The following is a 24,157-nucleotide window of genomic DNA, read 5'->3' on the forward strand; positions in this document are numbered from 1 at the left end:
AGCTTCAGAAAATTAAAATATTTGTTAAAGTAGGAGGAGCAAGCTTGGAAAAAATGCTTACTCTGATAGATCCTCAGAGAGTCACATCCTGAACTCAAGAATCATTCAGATTCATCTGTTCTTGTCTCAAAGAATGAGCTTCTCTTCCAGTTCCATGACAGAGGTGTCAAACAGGCCAGCCATGATTTTACTATGGCTCCACCTGCTTAAGAGCAAATTCTTGCTTTCTCCAAGACAGGATGAAGCCACACCACAGGTAGCTGGCTAAGCCTACAGATAATGATAATCAGACAGCTAAGACTGCAAAACATGGGGAGAGTTGTGTCTGCCATATAGGCAAATACAACCAATTTTGTTCCAAAGTCAGAAGTTTCCCTTTCATCAAAAGGAGGGATGGTGGGAGCCCCCCCCCCCCACTCTCAAGGACCTGCTCCACAACTCCAATTTATAAAGATTATAATCCAAGTTACGAGATCTTCTTGCAATTAGAGGTCAAGAGGTATGTAAAAGTCAGTGCTTTATATGATTCAGCCACATGGTGGAGCAATACACAAAGATTAAAGAATCCATGATAGCCGGCTCTGAAAAGCTGGGATGGTTTGTGTGGCTTGAAGTTAATGACTTGTAACACCTCACAGTCGTCATCATCATCATATAATAATAATAATAATAATAATAATTTATGATTTATACCCAGCCACTCTGGGCGGCTTCCAACAAAATATTAAAATAAAATAGTCTGTCAAACATTAAAAGCTTCCCAGAACAGGGCTGCCTTCAGATGTCTTCTAAATGTCAGGTAGCTGTTTATTTCTTTGACATCTGGTGGGAGGGGGTTCCACAGGGCAGGCACCACGACCCTGTAACTTGGCTTCTCACAGGGAGGGAACGGCCAAAAGGCCCTCAGCGCTGGACCTCAGTGCCTGGGCAGAACAATGGGGGTGGAGACGCTCCTTCAGGTATACTGGACTGAGGCCGTTTAGGGCTTTAAAGGTCAGCACCAACACTTGGAATTGTGCCCGGAAACATACTGGGGGCCAATGTAGGTCTTGGGGGCCACTCCCAGTCACCAGTCTAGCTGCCGCATTCTGGATTAGTTATAGTTTCTGGGTCACCTTCAAAGGTAGCCCCACCTAGAGCGCATTGCAGTAGTCCAAGCAAGAGATACAGTGGTGCCCCGCAAGACGAATGCCTCGCAAGACAGAAAACCCGCTAGACGAAAGGGTTTTCCATTTTTCGATGCGCTTCGCAGGATGAATTTCCCTATGGGCTTGCTTCGCAAGACGAAAATGTCTTGCGAGTCTTGAGATTTTTTTTTCGCTCCCCCCCCCTTTTTCTAAGCCGTTAAGCCGCTAATAGCCTTTTAGCAGCTAAGCCGCTAAGCCTTTAATAGCCGCTAAACGGCTAATAGCGCTAATCCGCTAATAGGGTTGCTTCGCAAGACGAAAAAACCGCTAGACGAAGACACTCGCGGAACGGATTAATTTCGTCTTGTGAGGCACCACTGTAACTAGAGCATGCACCACTCCGGTGAGACAGTCTGTGGGCAGGTAGGGTCTCAGCCTGCGTACCAGATGGAGCTGGTCAACAGCTGCCCTGGACACAGAATTGACCTGTGCCTCCATGGACACCATGAACTGAAAGGTCCCGGCGTTACCCTGAGCCTCAGCCACAAGGAATGTGCAGCAGGAGAAAATGGTAACGCTGTTCTAGGTTGCATCTATGGAAGTCCAGGGTCCTGATGAAACGAAGTCAAAGTCCTACTCTCTCCTACCTTGGTCAGGCCACACCTGGAGTCCTGTGTCCAGGTCTGGGCACCATCATTTAAGAAGGGTGTTGACAAGCTGGAATGTGTGCAGAGGAGGGCAACCAAGACAATCAAGGGTCTGGAAACTACGATTGAAGAGAAACACTTGAAGGAGCTGGGTAGGTTTGGCCGGGAAAAGAGGAAACTGAGAGGAGATCTGACAGCCATCTTCAAATATCTGTCACATGGAAGAGGGAACAAGCTTGTTTTCTCCTGCTCTAGACGGTAGGACTCGAACCCATGGATTCAAGTTATAAGAAAGGAGATTCCAACTAAACATTCACAAAAACTTTCTGACGGTAAGGGCTGTTTGGCATTGGAACAGATTCCCACGAGAGGTGGTGGACTCTCCTTCCTTGGAGGTTACTAAGCAGAGGTTGGGTGGCCGTCTGCCATGGATGCTTTTGCTGAGATTCCTGCATCCCAGGGGGTTGGACTAGATGACCCTTGGTGTCCCTTCCAGCTGTAAGTTTCTATGATTCTATGAAATTGATCTGGATTAATGACAGCCACCCACCAGTTTCATATGCAAAACTGCTTCCCACCCCACCCCCTTACTGATTAATATATATTAAAAATACATTAAAGTAGACAAATAATAACTTACAAAAAGGATCAATAAACGTGTCACCTTTATTATATAAACTGTTATCATAATCACATGTCAAAATTTCTTTTGTGAATGAAATAAAATGGTTCCAATCAGTTTTTAATAACCAACAATCAAATGTAGAGCTTGGGGTACATTTAAACATGGCTTAGATCAATTCCCCAGATGTTCAGTGTCCAGGGGTTCAGCGCCTGGCACCCAGAAACTCGTGGCAAAGGGGAGTCTGGCACCAAGTAACTCATAACATTTCACTTCATTGCAACCTAAGGAAAGCTGTTGATTGGCAGAAGACACTGGGCAGAAACAGAAAGAAACAGGGGGACGAGGAGGTCTAAGGGTGAGGTCCTGCTCCTGTCCATCCTAATACTGGACAGATTATTACAGGATGTTGAGAAGGGTCATTTTTTACTATTAACTGAGAAACAACAGCCATAGTCTAGGCCAGGAGTGTTTTTCCTTGGTGACACCGCCACGTTGAAAAGTGTGTGTTTGCAAGGTGTTTCCTGTCCTGTCCAGAAATGCACCGTGCTGGATGAAGCCAGCTCGAGATCCTTCCTAAATAAATAAAATAAAAACCCACTGGAAAATATATTTTAAAAATTAATGTTAAGGGGGACAATTCACATCGTTAAGCAAGGTAGCTAAAGCAACAGGGTCAGGGCCTCCATTGCGACACGTCCCCCTGCTGAGTGACTTGGCTGAGGACTTTGGGAAGAGCAACTATTTGAGGATAGTTCAGGAGAAAGGAGGTGCTTTGTGAGAAGTAATGATGTTTTCCGGCAAAATGAAGATTTCTTCTTCTTGAGTGTAAGTAGGATGCCTAATTCTTTCTGCATTCTGCTTCTTATGCTCTCCCTCAAAATTTAGAAACATAGGGCAGTAAGGCAGATCTGGAAAAAGCCTAGGTAAAGGTACAGGTACCCCTGACCGTTAGGATGTCACATAGAGGAGGATAAAAGGATGTCATAAAAGGATGTCATAAAAGGATGTCACATAGAGGAGGAAGAAAGGTTGTTTTCTGCTGCTCCAGAGAAGCGGACATGGAGCAATGGATCCAAACTACAAGAAAGATTCCACCTAAACATTAGCAAGAACTTCCTGACAGTAAGAGCTGTTTGACAGTGGAATTCGCTGCCAAGGAGTGTGGTGGAGTCTCCTTCTTTGGAGGTCTTTAAGCAGAGGCTTGACAACCATATGTCAGGAGTGCTCTGATGGTGTTTCCTGCTTGGCAGGGGGTTGGACTCGATGGCCCTTGTGGTCTATTCCAACTCTATGATTCTATGATTCTAGGTCCAGTCGCAGACGACTCTAGGGTTGCGCGCTCATCTCGCTCTATACGCTGAGGGAGCCGGCGTACAGCTTCCGGGTAATGTGGCCAGGATGACTAAGCCACTTCTGGCAAAAGCAGAGCAGTGCATGGAAAGGCTGTTTACCTTCCTGACAGAACGGCACCTACCGTATTTTTTGCTCTATAGGGCGCACCGGACCATAAGACGCACCGGACCATAGGAGGGGGAGAACAGGGGGAAAAAATTTCTCCCCCTCTCTGCTCAGCGTCCCTTCAGCCCTTGTCAAATGAATTCACTTATGTAAAACTTCAGTGTTGCAACGGACACAAATTAAATACTTTCATGACAAATTTGCACAAATCTTTTAGGAGCACAAGGCTTTTTTCTCATACAGATGACAAGTTTCCTTGGCATATAGTTCGGATTTATTTGATGCCACATACTGCTGCCCCTAAAGATTAAACTCCAACAAACAGCAACACTGGCGATGCTTCCAGTGTTGAGACATAAAAAATGAGACACATTCAGGTTTCCAGCTACATCACAAATTCAGTGGTGGCTGCTCCTCCGTGCCCTCTGGAGACACCGAAGGAGATTCAGGCAGGGGAAAGCCAGGATTTATGAGGCAAACATCCTGGCAGTGTTCCCCAGTGGGTTCTGAGGAGCTCACTGCATCCCGCTGTGCCGCGCAAGCCTGTGTTTGCCAACTTGAAATGCACAGCGGGTATGACCTGGGAGTGTGTCCCTGCCATGGACGAGACTCCATCTCTGGCTAATTTGTGGTTGGTTCCTCCATAATTCAGACAATTGACATTAATCAAGAGGCACTCCTGGACCGATATATGCTAATGCTAATGCCGCAACCAGTCAGCTGCCCAAAGGACTGGGCTTGGTTCTTTGAAGGTATCTGAATGTTTTCTTTGAAGCTTGAGAACAGCCGGGAAAGGAAGGGGGAGGACAAGGTGCTTTGTGCTTTCTTGTGGTTTTCAAATGGTCTCCTTGTTCTTGTCCTCCCCCTGCAAAATGAAAGAGACATGTGTAGCCGCTGCTGTGCTATTCTGTTTGTTACTTCAGAAAAGAGGGGGGAAGGATTTTGATTTATGCTCAACAAAGAATTTAACAAGGTTTTACTAAGATTCCCCCCCCCCAACCAAGGCTGAATGGACTTTAAAATTATTCCTGGACTGGACTAGGAGTGCTGATGAAGTAATGCAGTTGGGAATGAACTGCTGCCGAACAGATGTGGCAAAGAGGCTGAATTTGAGAGAAGATCTTGCTTTCAGCTGTGTGCCGAGGAAGAACTCCAGAGTGGAATTTTAATGGCACAGTTTGGATACGCACTCTGTGAGTTATTTATGGTGACAGCTGGTATGCGAGTCGGTAATCACTGAAAGGAATGGAATGTGACCAGATAAACACTCCAAAGACTGAACAAAGGAAGATAGCAATTAACTCTCCCAGCACACCAGGTCTGGAACAACACGTGAAATAGAATATTTATTTATAAGGTGTAACGGAGGTTCTGTTTGTAAGGTGAAAAAGGTGGCCAGCTGGAAGAATGGTTTAACAGCAAGTGAATGGTGTTAATTGGACTCTAAATACAAAATGATGTGGCAGTGTGAGGAAATGATGATCATATGCTTGGAACAGGAACAGGAAACCTGATTTTAAGAAACTGTATTAATAAAAATAATTTTGGGGGGAGAGGAATGAGACATTCATTTTGGTTGTCAAACTGGGAAAGCAGGCACCTGGAGAGGCACTGTCAAGGACCGAATGCTCCTTGACAGTGTCCTCATAATCCCCTATTACGCCCACATTACCCCATCAAGGAATCCTGTTCTATCCCTCCTCTAACTGGTGGTATTTGGCATTAATACCCCAGTACACATATCTTCACCAGAAGCAGTGTGCTCTATGCACAAAACTGCATGCAAGGATCATTTATACAATCTCATGTGAAACATGTGGAGGTACAGGGTCAGCCCCCGCCCCACACAAAGAGTGGAAATTCAGAAGCAGGTTCAAGAAGTTTGAGGAAACACAGCATTGGGGGGGGGGGGAGAGACAATTTAATCCAGTTTCACTCCTTCAGCATTCTTTCAACTGTGCAACCTTTGCAAGATACAACTGTTAATAAAAGCACAATATGGGCAGCCATAAAATCCCATCACTTTTTTAAAAGTCACATATATTTGAGAAAAATAAAATTTCTCCACCTCAAACCCCGTACCATAAAGCCTGTTTGCAGGTATACCATTGGATTTGATACAAAATGCCTTGAAGTCCTGTAGAATGAAATGTAGCATCCTTGCTATTTTAAGTGTTACTACCCTTAAATTAAAAGTTATATAAATAGCTATCCTCAAGATAAAAAGCGTGAAAAGGACTACATCCATTCTTACTGCAGCCAAGTCCTGGATTTTGAGGGAATTCAATTTAAGTGAAAAACCCACAGGGTGATACTGAAACTTTAATTCGAATATTCACAGTCTGACAACCGAGGATCACAACAAGTTCTAGACCAGAAAGATGAGCAGGGGGATCTCACAATCCATTCTTCACCAACTCATGGATAATCAAAGGGGCATGGAATTCTTTGTCCTTCACGTATTCCTCCAGGCCCTAGGAGAATAAAAGCAGCAACAGATATTCAGAAACTGGGCACAGCAGACTTAGTAGTACTAAAGGCTAGGGAGTCAAAACTTAAGTGCAAACCAAAGTGCAGCTCTGAACTTGGGAACACCAGGTTCAAATTTCTGTTCAGCCAAGAACCATTCAACTTTACATCCCCACCTGTAAACATAACTATTTATGATCTCCACATAGGAGTTATGGCAATAAATGAGATAACAGGATGCCAGAAACACTTGGCATATAACACTTTATACAGACAAATTAGCAGCCATGCCAGAGTTTCAAGCTCCGGATTAATCATTTACACCTTCCATGTCCAACACAGAGCAAGTGGCTAGAAAAGCCAAATAAAGTTCTGACATTCCTCTTGCACAGTTGAAGAAGATGTATTTCTTTATTTTTTCTTTTTTTTAAGCAAAGTAATAATAATACAAATAAAAATGTGCCCCCTGCCCCTGAGACCATTAGTTATCATAATTATCCAACTTTCCAAAAATTTGTTTTATGTGTGTAGATCAGTGCACGCTGACCAACGCACAGTCTTTGCAGAAAGGCTCTATTCCAATGGCATGAGGATCACAACGACCGGAAGATTCTCATCTGCTGCAGCCTTCATTCGCCTTCACAGTCGTTGTAACATACCGCTTTTTATCTTCCGCCTCTTCTGCCGTTGAGGACTTCTAGGATCATTCTATGTCTAGCTCAGTGCTTCCCAACCTTTTTTTGGGCCATGCCCCACCTAAGCATCTCTAAAATCCTAATGCTCCTCCCCCGGTCACATATAATTCTTACTATTCAAAAAGTGAACTCCTATTCACATGGAGGAAACCTAAAAGGCCATTAACTTGGTCTAATTCATTCTCAATTTACCCCCTTAAAAACCAAATTACCCCCCTGTGGGGCGTGTGGTGAGCCCCACGTTGGGAACCACAGGTCTAGTTCCTCCCCTTTGACCTTACCGCCTTGGGTGACCCTGCTGGGAGTACAAGACTCGTGACAGACCTTGTGGGGGGCCGGACTATATTTTTTTGGGGGGGGGGAATGGTGCAAGAGCACCACAAGCCCTGGTGGCTGCTTACCTGCGTCTTGCGAGCGGCAGGGGCTGGCAGCGGAGGGGTGATGAGCAGCGCACAAAAGGGCTCCGAAGAGGGGCTGCTTAAAATGGCACCCGCTCGAGCATTGGTGCTGCTGGCACCAACAAAGCCCAGCCCCCTTCCTCCTCTAGGCAGGGCGGGGAGAAGCCAGGAGGGAGGGAGGCGTCGAGTGGGAGGGAAAGAACACGCGCACTGGCGAGCCACGCAGAGATTCCCAGACCATTCGCGGGCCGGATCCAGAAGGCAATTGGGCCTGCAGACCTTAGTTTGCCTACCCATGACTTACACCACTGTTTGAATGGCCAGATAAACTCGCGCCTGCATCTACAAGATAGGATGCCTTCCTCGTGCCAGCTCTCTAGGCTCCTCTTACCCCTCCTTCGCTACAGTGCCAAGGACGGACAGCCACCAGTTCATTTGTATAAGGCGTGCATAGCATACCTTCCTGTGGTTTACTTCAAGCCTTGCCATCTGCCCTGAGCATTAAGACAGGGGAATTACAAATTCAAACTGGATGGGGGTGGGGAGAGAAAGAGAGAACACCACATCAACTTACTTCACCCCCGTAGGAAACAAGAGGAGAAATCTCACACTGAATTGGGAAATCATTGGCATCCTTCAGACTAAAGAAAAAAAGTGAGGGAGAAAAACATAAACAAATCAGACAAGATACACGTGTTTCAATTAGGAAGGTAGTCACTCTTGTCACTTTGTTAAGGATTAGCCTTTTCCTCAGCTCCTGCCAAGGAAACAGTTCAGCAGCAATAAGGAAACTAAGATGGCACCCATGCAGCAGCTCCAGCAGCTGAATTGACAGGGGTTAGTTAAGCTTGTGCCCTGAGACACACACACACACACACACACCCCAATGGCAATTGAGAAGTGGGAGTAAAAAAATTAAAACATCACTGCTCCTTTCACATACATATCTTCTTATTAATGAGCATGAATATTAAACTGAGCAGACCATTTGCTTAAAAAACCCACTCTAATACAGTGGTACCTCTGGTTACAAACTTAATTCATTCCAGAGGTCTGTTCTTAACCTGAATCTGTTCTTAACCTGAGGTACCACTTTAGCTAATGGGGCCTCCCGCTGCTGCAGCAATTTCTGTTCTCATCCTGAGGTAAAGTTCTTAACCCAGGTACTACTTCTGGGTTAGCGGAGTCTGTAACCTGAAGTGTTTGTAACCCGAGGTATCACTGTACATCATTTCAAGCATTGTGCCTTCCATCTTCAGACAATTTATGAGGGTTCTGGGTTTAAAAATTGTACCTCAACCGACTATAAAGCTTTAGTTGTCGAATCCAAGAGACACAAATTTTAAATCAGCAAGGCTCAGAGTTTAAGACAATGTCATTATGTTCTCGGGTGTTATTTTGGTTCTGGTGTTAGTATAATATGGAGTGCATTTTTTAAAAAATGTAGTCTTTCCTTATTACTATGACTGGTAGCTGTTTGTGAAAATGTTGGTACTGCAAATGATTTCAATTTAACTGAATAAAAGGGGCAGTTGTTTGACAGCCCTTTGGGTTTCAGAACAAAAACAAGGCATGAAAGTCTGCTTGCACAATTGCAAACTCCTGTGCACATGTGCTTTCCATGTTGGAAATTAGACAAAAGCTATTTTAAGTGGCCCATAAAGGCTTCGGCTCACAATCAAGGAATTCATAAGTACTTTGTTCCAGGTCAAAAGTCACAAGAAATTCCAGCAAGTGATCCATTTTGCTAGATTTTGTGGTCCTAACAGTAAAATTAGTAGAGTAGAATGTATGATGATACCCAAAAGGAAACCTGACTATTGGTCCATCTAGCTAGCTCAGCGCTGCTTATTCCACTAAGCCATGGTGCTCTAGGGAGACAGCAAAGTGTACACGCCTTGGGCTGGCTTAGCAGCCTTGCTTGCAATAATGTTCTTGCCCACCTCCTTTGGCAGAGAAGGATTTCTCTCTCACTTGTTAATACAGTGCAGCTGCACGCGAGCATTGCAATTCTCAGAGGTGCTGTGTATATGTTTTTTAAATTCACATAAACTATAGAGCTAAATCTGTCAGAAGAGCTGTTCGTAACTATGCAGAAACACTAGATTCTCAGTTGACTCTCTTGCCAGTTTGTTTTAAAATGGCTTTCACAAGTTTTGTGTGGAAATTTCTTCCCGTGAACAGTCTTCTCCATTTTAAAATACTGAGCCCTTAGGCACAGAACAATAATAGCAATAATAATAGAATCTCATTGGGATCTGGAAATGAAGTCTATGTGAGAAAACAGGATGACCTATGGGCACAGTAGCTCACAGTAGTTACAGAACTATAGCAGAGATCAAACATGGCAAAAGCAATACCTACACTGTGTCACTCTGCCTTCCAAAACATAAGCAAGCCTTCTGGCAAACTTAAAAGCAGACTCTAAGCCTGGCAAAAACACAGTGCATACTACACTGCATGCAAAACTGAGAGCCCTACCAGCTCATTTTCATTAAACCTCTTGTCTTGGTACACCATAAAAGCAGTCACAGGGTCATGTGCCATCAGCTCCCAGTTAAGCCTTTCAGATTCACAGATTTCTCAAAGGAATGTGGCCAGGTTACTCTTCAGTTTCACTCGTCATCACCTCCTGGACTCTACACAGTCAAGACATGCACCTTTCCCCAGCATTCACCTCAGCTACCAGACCCTTCCCAAGAGACGTGTTTATCACAGCAACAAACAACAACAACCCACTCCCTTAGAAAATGAAACAGAAGAGGCTGAGCACCGAGACCCTGCATGCTGCAGAAAGGATTGTTAGTCAGTGCCAAGCGCAGCGCCATCACCGTGCACCTCCACCCGTCCAGGATAGTATATTTACTTGTGACTGACATCCGCCTGGATCGCATCAGACCTTCCATTAGTGCAACTGTCACATGGGAAGAAAAAGGATTAATGAGAAGGGAAATGAAGCTGGGGAATATGCCAAATCAAAACAGCAGACTTTCCTGAGTCTCTTGGTACCTTGGCTGTCAAATGGCTTGGCTCCCAAGCAAGTCGGCTCCCGAATGCCGCAAACCCGGAAGTGAGTGTTCCGGTTTGCGAATGTTTTTTGGAAACCGAACATCCTAAACGGCTTCCGATTGAGTGCAGGAAGCTCCTGCATCCAATCGGAAGCCGCACCTTGGTTTTTGATTAAGTTTAACAACCAAGGTACCACTGTGCAATGGCTGGTGGGACTCATTCCATTGAGATGACTCCTAAGGGACCTTGGAGGCCACTGCTGGCTGAACTGAACGACAGTGGCACGTTATTTAGGATTCTACTTCTAACTAAACAAATTGTTTTGCATGTGCCATGAGTGTGGTAGACCACTTCACTCAATTCCACTCTCTTCAGAACAACATAGATGTTTCTATGCAAGAGACGCAGTCTCCCACAAACTTAATCTTGATCATGTAAATTCAGTATGATTCCAAGACCCCTCATAACTCCCCCAGCCAGAAAACTTTTAATTCCACCAGCTCCAAGCATGGACGCAGTTGAGGAGATGATCACTCTAGTCCTATGAGCAAATGTGTTGAGGCACTCAAGTATGTACAAGCAAGGCTCATCTGCCAAGCAGCTTCTATTCAACCATTATAAAGCTGTTATCCCAGCTGTTTGCTAAACCATACATTAGAGCAGCCTCTCTCAACCTTGGATCCCCAATGTTCTTGAACGACAACTCCCACCATTCCTGACCACTGGCCTCACTGGCTAGGGAGTTGCAGCCCAACAACCTCTAGGGACCCAAGACTGACAAAGACTGCATTAGATACTAGGCCTTGGTAAATTCATCAGCTCTGCTGAGAAACCAGCTAATATTATCTCCTCTTCTTTTGACGTCTTTCCATTCCAGATGGTCATTATAAGAACACTGTAACCTACTGGGACATGGGTGGCGCTGTGGTCTAAACCACAGAGCGCAGGGCTTGCTGATCAGAAGGTCAGCGGTTCGAAACCCCCCGACGGGATGAGCTCCTGTTGTTCGGTCCCAGCTCCTGCCCACCTAGCAGTTCGAAAACACGTCAAAGTGCAAGTAGATAAATAGGCACAGCTCTGGTGGGAAGGTAAATGGCATTTCCGTGTGCTGCTCTAGTTTCACCAGAAGTGGCTTAGTCATGCTGGCCACATGACCCAGAAGCTGTCTGCGGACAAACGCCAGCTCCCTCGGAGTACAGAGCAAGATGAGCGCACAACCCCAGAGTCGTCTGCAAATGGACCTAACGGTCAGGGCTACCTTTACCTTTTTAACCTACTGGTGCTTGTGTTCACCTTCTCCCTTCCTCTCCATCTTTTGTTTCTGGTGTGTTGTGCCTTTTAGATTTTAAGTCTGGGATTTTTGTGTTGATTTGTTAGCCACTGTGTGAGCCTTTTCAGTTAAAGAGTGGGGTAAAAATACTTTATAAACACACTTCAAGGTATAGACAAATTGTTGTCTTCTGCTTGCTGCTATTATTCTAAAAGGGCGAAGGCACTGGTACCTTCCCACATCTGAAGAGGAGGGAGCCTAAAGCAGCTATTCTCTAAAAAGGCTTGGATATCCTGGCTCCAGTTTGAATTATGGAGGGCTGGAGTAGTTTCCTAAATGCTGGGGTTCCATTCACTTGTCCCCAATGACACAGATGCAACTGTGATGATCAAGTACATCAATCAAGATTGTTGCCTCACACTGTGTAGTTATCTCAGCCATGCTAATTACAATCAAAGGGAGATATTATGGACATGGGAGCCTGTTGTAGAATATTACTAGAAACCCGATCAACTGGAACCTCCAGCATCCTTGCACACTCTCCCAGATGTGCAGCCACTACACCCACTTCCATAGGCTATACTCAGGGACGGAAGGCAAAAGCTAAAGCAATGCCTAAATATTCTCACCGGGGAATTGCAGAAAGCCGTCTTCCATTTTCATCCACAAAGTGCCCTCCAGCATTGAGAACCCAACAGTGATGCAGTGACATCAGCGAGTGGCGTGCAGTGGTGGGGCTGTCTTTCCCATTCTGGCTGTCTGCGTTCTTCAGAGGAGAGAACTCGTCTTCTCTCAGCACTTCGTAAACCACAAATTTCCTAGAAGAGCAAGAAAGCAGAGACAGCTCTGGTAAGTTTTTTTTTTTTTTAATCCATCAAATTAGAAGGAAACCAGCCAAAGTTCAAGAAGGTTCCCAAATACCTCAAATTTTACTGTGACAGGCCAGCCACGCAAGCATGGACATCAGTTTCCAAGGTGAAGGCCAAGGACTTGTAAGAAGCAAAGAGAATCTTTCCCCAGTCTTCAGAAATGGACTGCAGATTTTCAGTTTCCCTCTTTCTAGGCTGCGAGGGCAGTCCCAATCTTACACACAAAGGGACAACTGAAGGCACTGTGGCAAAGAGGGACCTTCCTGGGAGTTCACCTTGGCACCATAGCAGAGGTTTAGTATACAGGCCACCTCCTCCTCTCCAAGAAGGGCCCCTGCCCTCTTGCTGGTTTCCTACTATGACTGCCTCTGTGCTATCAGTTGCCACAACAGCCTCAGGATGCAAGAATGCTCCTCAACCATAAGTAAAAATCTATTCTCAACTCCTCATGCAATGTACTTCTTTCCGCTCTCCAAACTGCAAGATTAACTTAGCTCCTCTCTTTGCTAATCTCAGCTAGTTTCTGAGCAGCTGAGCTTCCCAGCCTCATATAGTTTGTACCTTCTACAACTGTGAAGATCCAAAACTAGGTTTCTTGTTTTGAAAGTAAAGCTAACATACCAAAATGAAGTTGCAACAGGTAACACAAAACACTCTCAGGACTAGGCAGAGGAGCAGCACAAAAGGACATACTTGGCAAACTGGAAGATGTCAAATACGAATTTCTCCATCTTAATCCCATTTGGTTTGTCTGGCTTCAGAGGCTTTCCAGTGGCTACATCTATACACGGGATCTTCTTTTGGGCCACGTGGTGCTGTAGCTGAGGCTCGTAAAGACTGAAACATCAAGGGAAGAGTCAGCAGAGTCTGAAGCACACAGGGAATCAAGGGTCATTAGCTAAATGAAGCCTCCAGGTACCAGATGTTGGGGACAGAGAATGGGGAAAGACATCACCTTCATGTCAGGCTTGTGAACCATTTGCACGGCAGCTGAAAACCAATACTGAATGAGATGGACCTTGATATAACAAGGCAGTTCTTAGGTTTTCATTGAATATTAATGTATTTCCAGCAGAAGGCGCTTGATATCAGTTATTCTGGCACAAAAGAAGCCACCTATCCCAAGTGTAGGATATTTGATCCACACCTTTGCTTTACCTTTTGGCTGCAAAGGTAGAAGGTGCCATTTTCTACAGATGATCTGCAGTTACGACTCACTACCACTTTTTACACACACACCCCACACACCCCACCAGCAGCAACTAGTACAAATCTCGGTGCAATCAGACTGCATCAGCATGCCAAAATCTCCACTACTAACTTCATGGTTTTAATGCCCAATTCAGGTCCTCTGCTATTGACATGGAGCTCTAAACACCTCTGTTCCTACGTATTAGGGACCATTTTCTTTCATCAATTCTCTTTAAGGCGTGGACACAATCAGCATATGATGCAAAGCCAGAGTATTGTTATTTTTTTCTACGTTTACTGTTCTGATTGAGACAAAATAACATTGAAACTGGAAGTTAGAGCTTTGTGGTGGGCCTAGCAGAATGCTTCCATTAAAAAACCTTGCCACTTCCATAAGCAAGTGCCACTGAACTTCCAAAAAAACTCAGAACGGTTAACCAGTGCCCCAGTTCTCATTCATTTCCACCTTTAAACTGAAACAGGGAACATACTCTGCACATAGCAGAATCAAGTGGTAAAGCTTTTTCTAGCTAGAATGATCGCCAGATTCAGGGGTTTGGGGGGGGGGGACACCTCTGTGGACCCAAAACAATAGTGCTGGGATGCAACCTGTGGCGCTTTAGCTGTTACTGGATCACAACTTCTATCACCCCTGACCACTGGCCATACTGACTGGGGTTTATGTGAGTTTCAGTCTAAGAACAGGGCCACAAGTTCCTAATTCCTGCAGAATCATGTTCTGAAGGAGGCAGATCTAGCTGAATTCTGCTGTTAAAAAGCGAGAATTTGCTGTTCTCCCTCCCCCCCAGGGGGGCATTCAAACATGCCGCTCCCTGTCTCCAGCTGCCTGAAGTGCCATATTTTTCTGTGTATAAGACGCCCTCGTGTTTAAGATGCCCCCCCATTTGGGGGGACTCCAAAATAAGAAAACACCCCAATTTTAAACCTTTTTTTTTAAAAAAAAAAACCCTAGTCTTACACACAGAAAAATATGGTAGTATAGTTTAGGAAAAGATTTACCCCTTGATTCCGCTACATGTATAAACTGGCATTGTTTGCTAAAAATTTGTGACACAAAAGGAAGGTAGCAATGGCAGATATATGAGGATAGATAGAAGGAAATGATATATAAGAGCTATTCCACTCCTGTAGGAGTGCATCTCAGGACTAAAGGATGCCCGTACTTGACAATGTCTTTCAGAAACTCCAGGGTGAAGTAGTGGTTGGCTATGTTCCCAGCATTAAATAGCAGCCGGCCATCAGGACCCCTTTTCTGCGCTGTGGCCAGAGAGATCTCACTGTACTCCACCACTTGGTAAACGCCACCCACTCGGCACACCACACCAACGGGCTCTGTGGGATTGGTCTTTTCAACAACCTAATATAGAAGAACAACAACAGTTTTGTTATACTTAGAAGGCTAACAAACTGATTACAGCATACACCTTGGTGGGCTTCATCATATGCATGAACATACATGGATGCTATTCTTAGGTACCACAGTATAATATGAACATAAGAAGAGCCAGCTGGATCAGGCCCACTGAGTCCAGCATCCTGTTCTCACAGTGGCCAAGCAGGCCCTGAAACCAGCAGGCAGGACCTGAGTGCAAGAGCCACTCTCCCCTCTGTGGCTTTCAGCTGCTGGTATTCATGCATGAGTAGAGAGGAGGGAAACAGTGTAAACAAAAGGCAATAAAAACTAAAGTCTGACAGTTCAATGAAGCAGCCGTTCACAAGATAAAAGAGTGCAGTTAGTTACACCTAACACTACCCCACCCCCACAAGGTCTTACAGAGTCACCTTCCCAAACCTAACAACCTACAGCCTACATCAACATGGGTTACCTTTGCTCCACAGTCTGCTCCCTTCTGTACACAGAAGCCAATGAAGCGAGGGTCAGCCACTTTGACTAAAATATTGTCAACACAATAGACATGGATGCTGCCAATGCCTCGCTTTTCCATGTCCTCCATGATATGATGGGCTCCCAGAGCTCGGTAGAGACCACCATTACCATCTTTAGGAAGGGAGAAGAAAAGGAAGCAGTTCAGTAGATCAGAAAAGTTATTTTTTCATATCGGTTTTTGTGTATCTTTTTTTGACATGACCCACCACAAAGACAAGTTATCATACTTAAGGTTTGTCAGTAAAAATCCTAAAAATTCAGCATTACTGGTAACACAGAAAATATCAGCAGCATCACTGAAAACCTTATATTCCAAATGCCTTTCATTTTTTTTTTAAAGTCCTGCCCACACACAAAAGTCAGAGAAAACCACCACCCCCTCTCGAGAGAGCTCTGCAAGTGATGGTGTTTCAGCTGAGGCAGTCTGTCTTTTTCATGGCCTCCAATGTTCCTCTGGGTGCAGCAGGACCTTGTCCAAAACTCTGAGGGGCCAGTGAGGTCCACAAAGGAGGCAGCATTCCCTTTAGGGCTTTTAAAGGTAAGAAGCAAAACCATTAACTGAGCTCCACATAGAAAAGCATTTCAGCTCTATGGATGAGCTAACAGCCAGCTGGGCAATCCAAAAAACAACACAAACATTAATCACTAAAAGATTTGTTGGGCAACATATCAGATGCTGGGGCAGTCACGATGGCTGCTGCACAAATGACAGCCTATGCCCCCACAGCTAATCTTTCATGAAGTATGGAACTTCCTTTTTAATAAAGGTTCACACTAAATGCAAGTGTTAAATCAGAAAGAAAATGTCTTCAAGATTCAGCATTTCCATGCTTGAAGTATCTGGAAGCTGAAAATGTTGGCTTTGAGAAAATGACCTAGATGGCACTGTGTAAGGGCAAAGTGATGTTGGGGCCTGGTTATAGGGTTCAAGAATTTTCACATATTGCCTTACATAATGACCTGAAAGCTTTTTTATTGAGCTAATAAAAAATAACCAGATGAATAAGCATGAGCAACTTCTATGTGTTAACTTTCTGAATTTGGAAGATACTGAAGGGTCTTATTTGGAACAATCATAAAAATAAAAAAGAACGGTTGCTCAAAGTTTGGAAAAAACCATACTTGTTAACTTAGTCACTACTGAAACAATCAAATTTGGAACCCTGTTACGCAATGCCACAAAAATACAAGTTAGATGGCAAATTTTTAGTGTCTCACTTATTATAGTTACTGGTGTTATTCAAGCTTAGCTGCTGGTTGTCATGATTCTCTATGAAGTTTGGGAGTCTATGTCTTGTTGGTTTTTTTATGATAATCCTATTTTCTACATTGTTTTCTTTATAATCACAATCTGTTCTATTTTTTGAATGATAAAAAGGGAGGAGTTGCTTTTGAAAGACATAATGGGGGGTGAAGAAGAATGAGGGGAAAAAATGACATTTTTAACTGAGGCCATGTCAGACTGTGGATTTGCATAGACTGCTCAGGGACACGACTGGGAAACAAAACATGAGAGTAGGAAAGAGGCTGTGGACAAGATGGACTATTTCAAGAAGTGGCAGAGAGATATTTCTAGATTTGTCTGGCAGGGCAAGAAGCCCAGAATAAAATTTAAGATATTAACTGATGCAAAGGAAAGGGGTGGATTTGCCCTGCCAGACTTTAAACTTTATTATGAATCAGCAGCTTTTTGCTGGTTGAAAGAATGGCTACTTCTTGAAAATACAGACATTTTGGATTTAGAAGGTTTTAACAACGTATTTGGATGGCATGCATATTTATGGTATGATAAGGTCAAAGCACATAAAGCATTTAAAAATCATATTGTCAGGAAAGCACTGTTTAATGTTTGGATAAGATACAAGGATTTATTGGAAAATAAAACTCCAAGGTGGTTGTCACCGATGGAAGCGAAAGCTCTGAAAAGGCTCAATATGGAGGCCAAATGGCCGAAATATTGGGAAATCTTGGAAAAAGAAGGAGACAAATTGAAATTGCAGAGTTTTGAGAAATTAAAAAACAAAGTGAGAGATTGGCTTCATTATTATCAGATAATGGAGGCATATAATTTGGATAAGAAAATTGGCTTCCAGGTGGAAAAATCAAAACTAGAAACAGAACTGTTAGAACCCAAAACTAAGAATTTGTCAAGAATGTATAACTTGCTGTTGAAATGGAATACTCAGGATGAAACGGTGAAATCTGCTATGATTAAATGGGCACAAGATGTTGGACATAATATTATGTTTGCTGACTGGGAACAGTTATGGACCACAGTTATGAAGTTTACGGCATGTAATGCCCTAAGAGAGAATATTATGAAAATGATATACAGGTGGTACATGACCCCAGTCAAGCTTGCAAAAATCTATCATTTGCCCGATAATAAATGCTGGAAATGTAAAGAAACTGAAGGTACATTCTTTCACCTTTGGTGGACGTGCCCAAGGATTAAGGCTTTCTGGGAAATGATATATAATGAACTGAAAAAGGTATTTAAATATACCTTCTTGAAGAAACCAGAGGCCTTTCTTCTGGGCATTGTCGGCCAATTGGTGCCAAAGAAGGACAGAACTTTTTTTATGTATGCTACAACAGCAGCAAGAATACTCATTGCAAAGTATTGGAAGACACAAGATCTACCCACTTTGGAAGAATGGCAGATGAAGGTGATGGACTATATGGAATTGGCAGAAATGACTGGCAGAATCCGAGACCAGGGAGAAGAGTCGGTGGATGTAGATTGGAAGAAATTTAAAGACTATCTACAGAAATATTGTAAAATTAATGAATGATAGAATGATGTTGGATAGTAATTAAGCGGTTTCCAGCTGTAATGCTCTAAGAGAATATGAAAAAAGGGTTATAAATGGGTTAAAATCTAATGGTAAGGATTTGCTGAACCAATAAATTGAAGTGGAATACAAAAAAGGGAGGTATGAGGAGGTCGGGAAATAAGCTAAAGGAAAATAAGTAATGGAAAATATGTGTGTTTTTAACTGTTTTTATTTTGTATTTTTCTCTCTTTTTTTTCTTTTTCATTTGCACTGTAATATTTCAAAAAATCTCAATAAATATCTTATTAAAAAAAAAAAAGAGAGTAGGAAAGAGGCTTGCTGGTAGCCTCAGGTATTAAGCAGAAGCCCCAGCTGCCCCTTTCCTCAGCACCTTTTCTCATCAAGTCACAGGAAGCAAATTACGGGCATAGCAGAAGCTGATGAATGCTAGAGCAAAGAGGGGCAATTGCCAATATGGGTTTGGAAAGGGTTCCTATAGATGTTGCACCTGGTGCCATAGAAACTTTGCCTTTCTCTTCCAAGAGAATTTTCCCATCAAAGTCCATAGCAGGCAGCATCCCTTGCTGGAAGAAGATCACATTCTCTTTCTTTAAGCCAAAGTATTTGTGCTTCAGGAAAAATTCTTTAGTCAATTCCATTGTCCTACCACTTGTCATGATATACCTGAATGGCACAAATAAGAGAATAATAGATAATTAAGACAGGGAGCATATCATATCATCAACATCATCATCATCATCATCAACATCATCATCATCATATATTATATATTTATATCCTGCATTCCCCACATCAGAACTCAAAGAGGCTTACAAATAAAACAAGAACTGCTACGAACATAGAAAAATCTATCATTGAAAAACAATAGAATTAAAACTAAATAAATCTATAAAATCTGTTTAAAGCATACACATAATTATAATAAAATCAGCATGGCACCAGCCTTTTAACTAAAAGCAGTCACTTTCCCAAAGCCTGTTGGAAAATGAAAGTGTTCACCTATTATGGGATACAAAGCTCATGGCCTTTCCTTGCTACTAGACATATGTAGGAACCTTCCTCCCCAAAGGGCCAAAAGAAGCCATGCATTCACAAGTGTTATTTCACAGCTTTCTTATGGGCTCTGAAACCATACGTGCCAGAAAATAATTCAAAACTGGGCCAAGAGATCTTATGCCAACTTATAGCTATTTTACCCTTGCACTGCAACTTTATAAGATACACCCCTCACTGTTGAAGGGCCCCAAAGTACTCTTGGGGGGTGGAGTGTGTGTAGGGGTTGATGATGGAGAGGAAGGGAAAAGAATGTCTTCTGCAGGCAAGCTGTCTTCTGCTCACACCACTGCTGGATACAGCCCTGAAAGCAAGGCAGCAAAAGCTTCTGAACCAACAAAACAAAGACCACTAGCAGGGATCATCTGCTTCCACTTGCTCCTGAAGAACACTGATAAAATGACTGAAGTGTCCAAGTTGCTTACCATGGAATAACACATTTCAGGCCATGTTGTCTTTCAGCCAGCTGCTGCAGTTTCAGGATGCGCTCTGCTTGGATCTGGAAGAGAGTTTTGTGGGATGGCAGGCCTACATCATACATCCCCTTGGGGTATGAGACACCCAGCCTTGTTCCTTGCCCACCAGCTAGAAGAAGAACAGCAACTTTGTTTTGGGAAATCTGTCGGAGACCTAAAAAAAGCAAGAAAAATAAATGTTACTCCAGTGATTGACAGCAAGCTTGATTTGCACACAACTCTTTTTCAGGCATGCAAGGCATTACTCAAAGGATCTAACTGATCCAAACAGACGTGCTTCACATAACGAAGCTAGAATCTCTGTTTCCTGCTCAAAGTGCCCTTGGAGACTCCAGTCCTCTCTACTACTAATCTAAGGCTGTTTTATGTTCTACTTGGAACCAAGAGTAATGAGAAATTCCCTAACATCCTTCTACACCACTAGAATTTACATCTTGAACCAAAAGCTTCACTTAAGAACAAGAAAAGTGATTACAGTTCTGGAGATATATATATATTGTTTAAAGTATATTTTTGTTGCTGCTTTTAAGAGGGAAAGGGGGTAGAGCATCTGTACTCTGTATGTCTGCCTTTCCCATCCTACAATACTACTCTCAGGTTTTATTGCTTCTCAACATCAAAAAATCAAAAATGTGTGAACAAGCACATTAAAAGTTACATAATTCATTTTTCAGAATAGACCTTGGAAGATGGGGAATCAGTGGTTATGCCAACCTGTGTTCAATGCTGGACTGAATCTCAGGCTCACTTGCTAATTCCTTGCCTAATTTCCAATTTTGAAGAAAAGCAGAGACTGCTGGTTTGGATGAAGTGGCAAACTGATGGTTTGCCTCAAACTAGGCAAGTTGGCTAGACATGAGGTTGGGGGAATGGCAAGAAAGAATGTTGCATGCAAATCTGGGGTTCTCATCAATAATTTTATTATCACAGGAGTTCAAATATGGGTGTTTCTAAAGATACATTATGTGTTAAATGTTTATTTGGCCTCCCCATGATAAAATGCTTCCTGGATTACTTCCTGCTTGGAAACATGCCTGAAACTATTTACGCATTTGTTTAATTAAAAAAGGGCACACAGTATAGGTGAATGAGGAACACAGGCAAAGAGCAACCTAAGCAGCAAGGCAGAACAAAGCTAACTTCAAAAGATATTCAGTAGTACCTACATGCAATACCAAGTTTTCTTGGCCTGGAGAAGAACGCTGTATTACTCAAAAGGCTGCTTTATGACATTTTAAACAGTTATTGAGATAGTAAAAGCAAAATCTTGCTTCTTCTCTTCTTAACAGCAACACAGCTGCTGCTGCTGCTGCTGCTTTTGCAAGTTTTAATATTTTTCTAGTCCAGAGCAATCAGACTTGAGCCTGGATATTACTTTTTCTTTAATTCTTTCTTCTCTCTCTCTCTGTCACTGCTTCAATCCAGACCATACTCCAAGCCCACAGATCATACAACTATGGTAGAGTCAGTCTCCAGCTGACTCTGAGGGGAAAGCACTGGGAAAGGTCATAGCTCTTTGGGATAACAAGGAGAGTCCTTATGGACGGACATGCACTTCAGCGGTCCAGAGAACTGACACAAACAGCTTGCTCAAGGGTCCACTGTTTCTACTTTTCCCTGCAGTTTCTAGTGGAAGAGATCATATTAAGAAATGGCACTCAGGCCTAAATCCCTTTGGCTACATAGTAAAAGGAATAGCAGACTCCCACATAGGCCACCAAGGCTCCATACAGTCAAGACAACCAAGTGGAGGAACACAACGAGACAGGGAAAATCAATCTAAAGAGTGCTATTCAGCATTGTTACTAATAGAATGAAAACCAAGGGACTGGTATGTTCTCCCCACTTTAAAATTATTCATAATTTGGCATTCAACAAGCACCTTCCATAAGAGTCTAGAGACATACACAACCATTTTTTAAAATGTTAGTCTCAAAATACATAGATTTGCCATTGTATTATTATAGTTACACAATGGTCTATAAGAAAACTTTATGAAGTTGTGAGACTTCCCACTTCCCTCAAAGCACATGCAAAAACCTTGCTACAAGGGGTCCCGACTGAGCTTGCTGTAACATCAGCCTACACCTTCTAACAGAGAGTGCTTTCATATTTCACAAACTGTGGATATTATATAAGAAGTGTAGAGAAGCAAGACTACGATCTGTGTTGTTCTTTACATAGTCTGTATCACTTCAGGGACAAGGTCTGCTTCCTAGAACTGACTATGTGGCAAGTGGGGTTCCTCTTGTTACCTTCCTGCTCCCAGGCGGACAGCTGGGCTTGGTCCCGAGTTGCGCTCCCTAGCACTTCACGCGGCACAGGTTCCATTTTGGCATCCACGTTCTCCTGCCCTGGCAAATGGCTGCTTTCCTTCATGGCTTTCTGGAAAGCTTGGCCCAGCTCTCCCAGATTCATGTCCTTCAAGTCTCTATACAGCTCTTGCTGCTCTGACACATCCAGTTCTTCCCAGAACCGAAGCAGATGGCTCTGTCCTGCCTCAGCCAAGCAGCGCTGGAGCTCATGGATCTCATTGTCCCCGTCCATGGCCTATGGAGGAGAAGAGAACAGTAAGACTCACTGAGAAACTCTTAGCCCAAAAACACTTTGCACTTCCCCCAGCTACAGCAGCCTTGAATTTAACAACTCACCAGGTAGCCATAGCCAAGCAGGTAGTCACATAGGTGAGATTCAAGAAAGTAATTGAGTAGACTGGGAGATGGGTGAGTCACTCCTCCCCACATTTACCAAACTACTTGGTTTCCATGCTAGTGAAAAGAAGGAAAGCCTCTTCCTTGTTTATTTATTAAATTTTGATACTGTTCTTTATCCATAAATCTCAGGGCAGTTCAGAACATAAAAATACAAGATAAAAAACACAAAATACATAATAAAAAGAAGAAGAAAAGGCATAGTTAGAAGGCACTTTCCCTTTTCCTTACTAGCTTGCATTTTCATACTGGCTGCAGTGGATGTGACTAATCTTTGTCTATGGCTAGCATGGAATTACAGGCCACTTGCCTCTTAATAACCTCATCAAAATATTTGAAGCCCACTATTTTTTGTGGAATGATTTACAAAACTGGAATTTAGAACATAAGACATTTTGAAAAGGATGTGCAGGATGCTGGCCTGAATCTTGATCCACGAAGGCCACCATTAAGAAGGGGAAAGCGCCAATTCCAGTGATATCTAAGTGAACAGTTCTTTCTGCAGGGGGAAAGACTCCCGGCACAAGGAGGCAAAGATAGCCTAGTTCACATCTGTAAAGGCAAATACTGAAACAGGGTTGTTCTTTTTTAAATTGTGTTTATTTTAGTGCTTACATCCCATCTTATTTTCCAAAAAAGGAATTCAAGGTGGCATGAAATCACGCAACAGTTAAAAGCAGTATCACATACACACACACACCCTTTACAAACAGTAAGGAGTGCATACCCCCAATATTACTATAACACCAATAACACCCATTTCTTTTTTTATCCCCGTGTTCTCTATAGTACATATATATTCTCTGCATATATATGCGCCCTTTTGAAGCACCCCAGAGTTACTGCAACAAACAGACCAGCTTGCTAGCCTCGTACACATGCACACAAACGCCTCACTCGTGTCATCGAGCCACATCATACTTCTGCCACTGACTATGGTAACTTCCTTATAACGTGGGGATGCCAGATGTGACACAGAAAACATCATTATGCTGTGTCTATAAAAATAACATTATCTCTCTCTATATATAGATGCTGTATATACACACACATGTACAGTATGCGCTCCTTTTATGCCACCTGCCTTTTCTGCTACTCTGCAAAGCGCCGTCAAACTGCATTAACCGTGACAGAAGCCAAATAAAACCCACTCTGACATGCCCTGCTAGGGCTGCTCAAATTTGGCACAATCGTTATTTTCTTTATAAAAAACGAAAACGCGACTCATTGCTCTGGCTCAGCTTGAACAAGAAGCTAGGTTCTATGCGATTTAACTCTCTCTCTCGCCCCCCCCCCGCCGCCCGCCCGCGCCCCCTCCCGGCGCTCACCTCCCGCGGCGACTCGCAGCGCCGTCTCCGCTCCTTCCTTCCCACCAGCCAGAGCCCTCTTCTCAAGCCCCGCCCCTCTTCCCCCACCTCGACCAATGGCAAGCTCCGCGGGGCGGGGCGGCGC

At 43.4% G+C, this 24,157-nt stretch overlaps 1 protein-coding gene and 1 long non-coding RNA gene across 3 annotated transcripts; both read right to left on the reverse strand.

Annotated features, from left to right (window-relative positions):
• Window positions 1–2,422: 2,422 nt before the first annotated feature.
• LOC308480694 lies at window positions 2,423–5,463 on the reverse strand. Its single transcript, XR_013988237.1, has 2 exons — window positions 4,064–5,463; window positions 2,423–3,984 (listed from the first exon to the last, which is right to left on the reverse strand). It is a non-coding gene; the product is annotated as an uncharacterized lncRNA (long non-coding RNA).
• Window positions 5,464–5,760: 297 nt separating this feature from the next.
• On the reverse strand, window positions 5,761–24,106 carry UAP1 (UDP-N-acetylglucosamine pyrophosphorylase 1). Of its 2 annotated transcripts, XM_081012232.1 has the most exons (11): window positions 24,034–24,106; window positions 22,250–22,544; window positions 19,944–20,148; window positions 18,953–19,128; window positions 15,606–15,778; window positions 14,943–15,136; window positions 13,261–13,404; window positions 12,328–12,516; window positions 10,286–10,333; window positions 7,994–8,060; window positions 5,761–6,331 (listed from the first exon to the last, which is right to left on the reverse strand). In XM_081012232.1, the coding sequence occupies exons 2-11, from the start codon at window positions 22,539–22,541 to the stop codon at window positions 6,254–6,256; spliced, it is 1,566 nt and encodes a 521-aa protein (XP_080868358.1). In that variant the 5' UTR covers window positions 22,542–22,544; window positions 24,034–24,106; the 3' UTR covers window positions 5,761–6,253. The 2 variants fall into 2 exon arrangements, with proteins under 2 accessions (XP_080868358.1, XP_080868359.1); XM_081012233.1 differs by lacking the exon at window positions 10,286–10,333.
• Window positions 24,107–24,157: the final 51 nt, after the last annotated feature.

The sequence above is a fragment of the Podarcis pityusensis genome (assembly GCF_964106645.2).
Source record: "Podarcis pityusensis genome assembly, chromosome: 6".
NCBI lineage: Eukaryota > Metazoa > Chordata > Lepidosauria > Squamata > Lacertidae > Podarcis > Podarcis pityusensis.

What these genes read in the sequence shown, in the direction of transcription:
- UAP1 (XM_081012232.1), bottom strand. Translation starts at nt 22,541, where the DNA reads ATGGACGGGGACAATGAGATCCATGAGCTCCAGCGCTGCTTGGCTGAG. An exon ending in GTCCGCCTGGGAGCAGGAAG is followed by an intron (nt 20,149 to 22,249) that starts GTAACAAGAGGA and finishes TGCTTTTTTTAG; the next exon opens with GTCTCCGACAGATTTCCCAA. An exon ending in CAGGCGGATGTCAGTCACAA is followed by an intron (nt 8,061 to 10,285) that starts GTAAATATACTA and finishes TTTTTTCTTTAG; the next exon opens with TCTGAAGGATGCCAATGATT.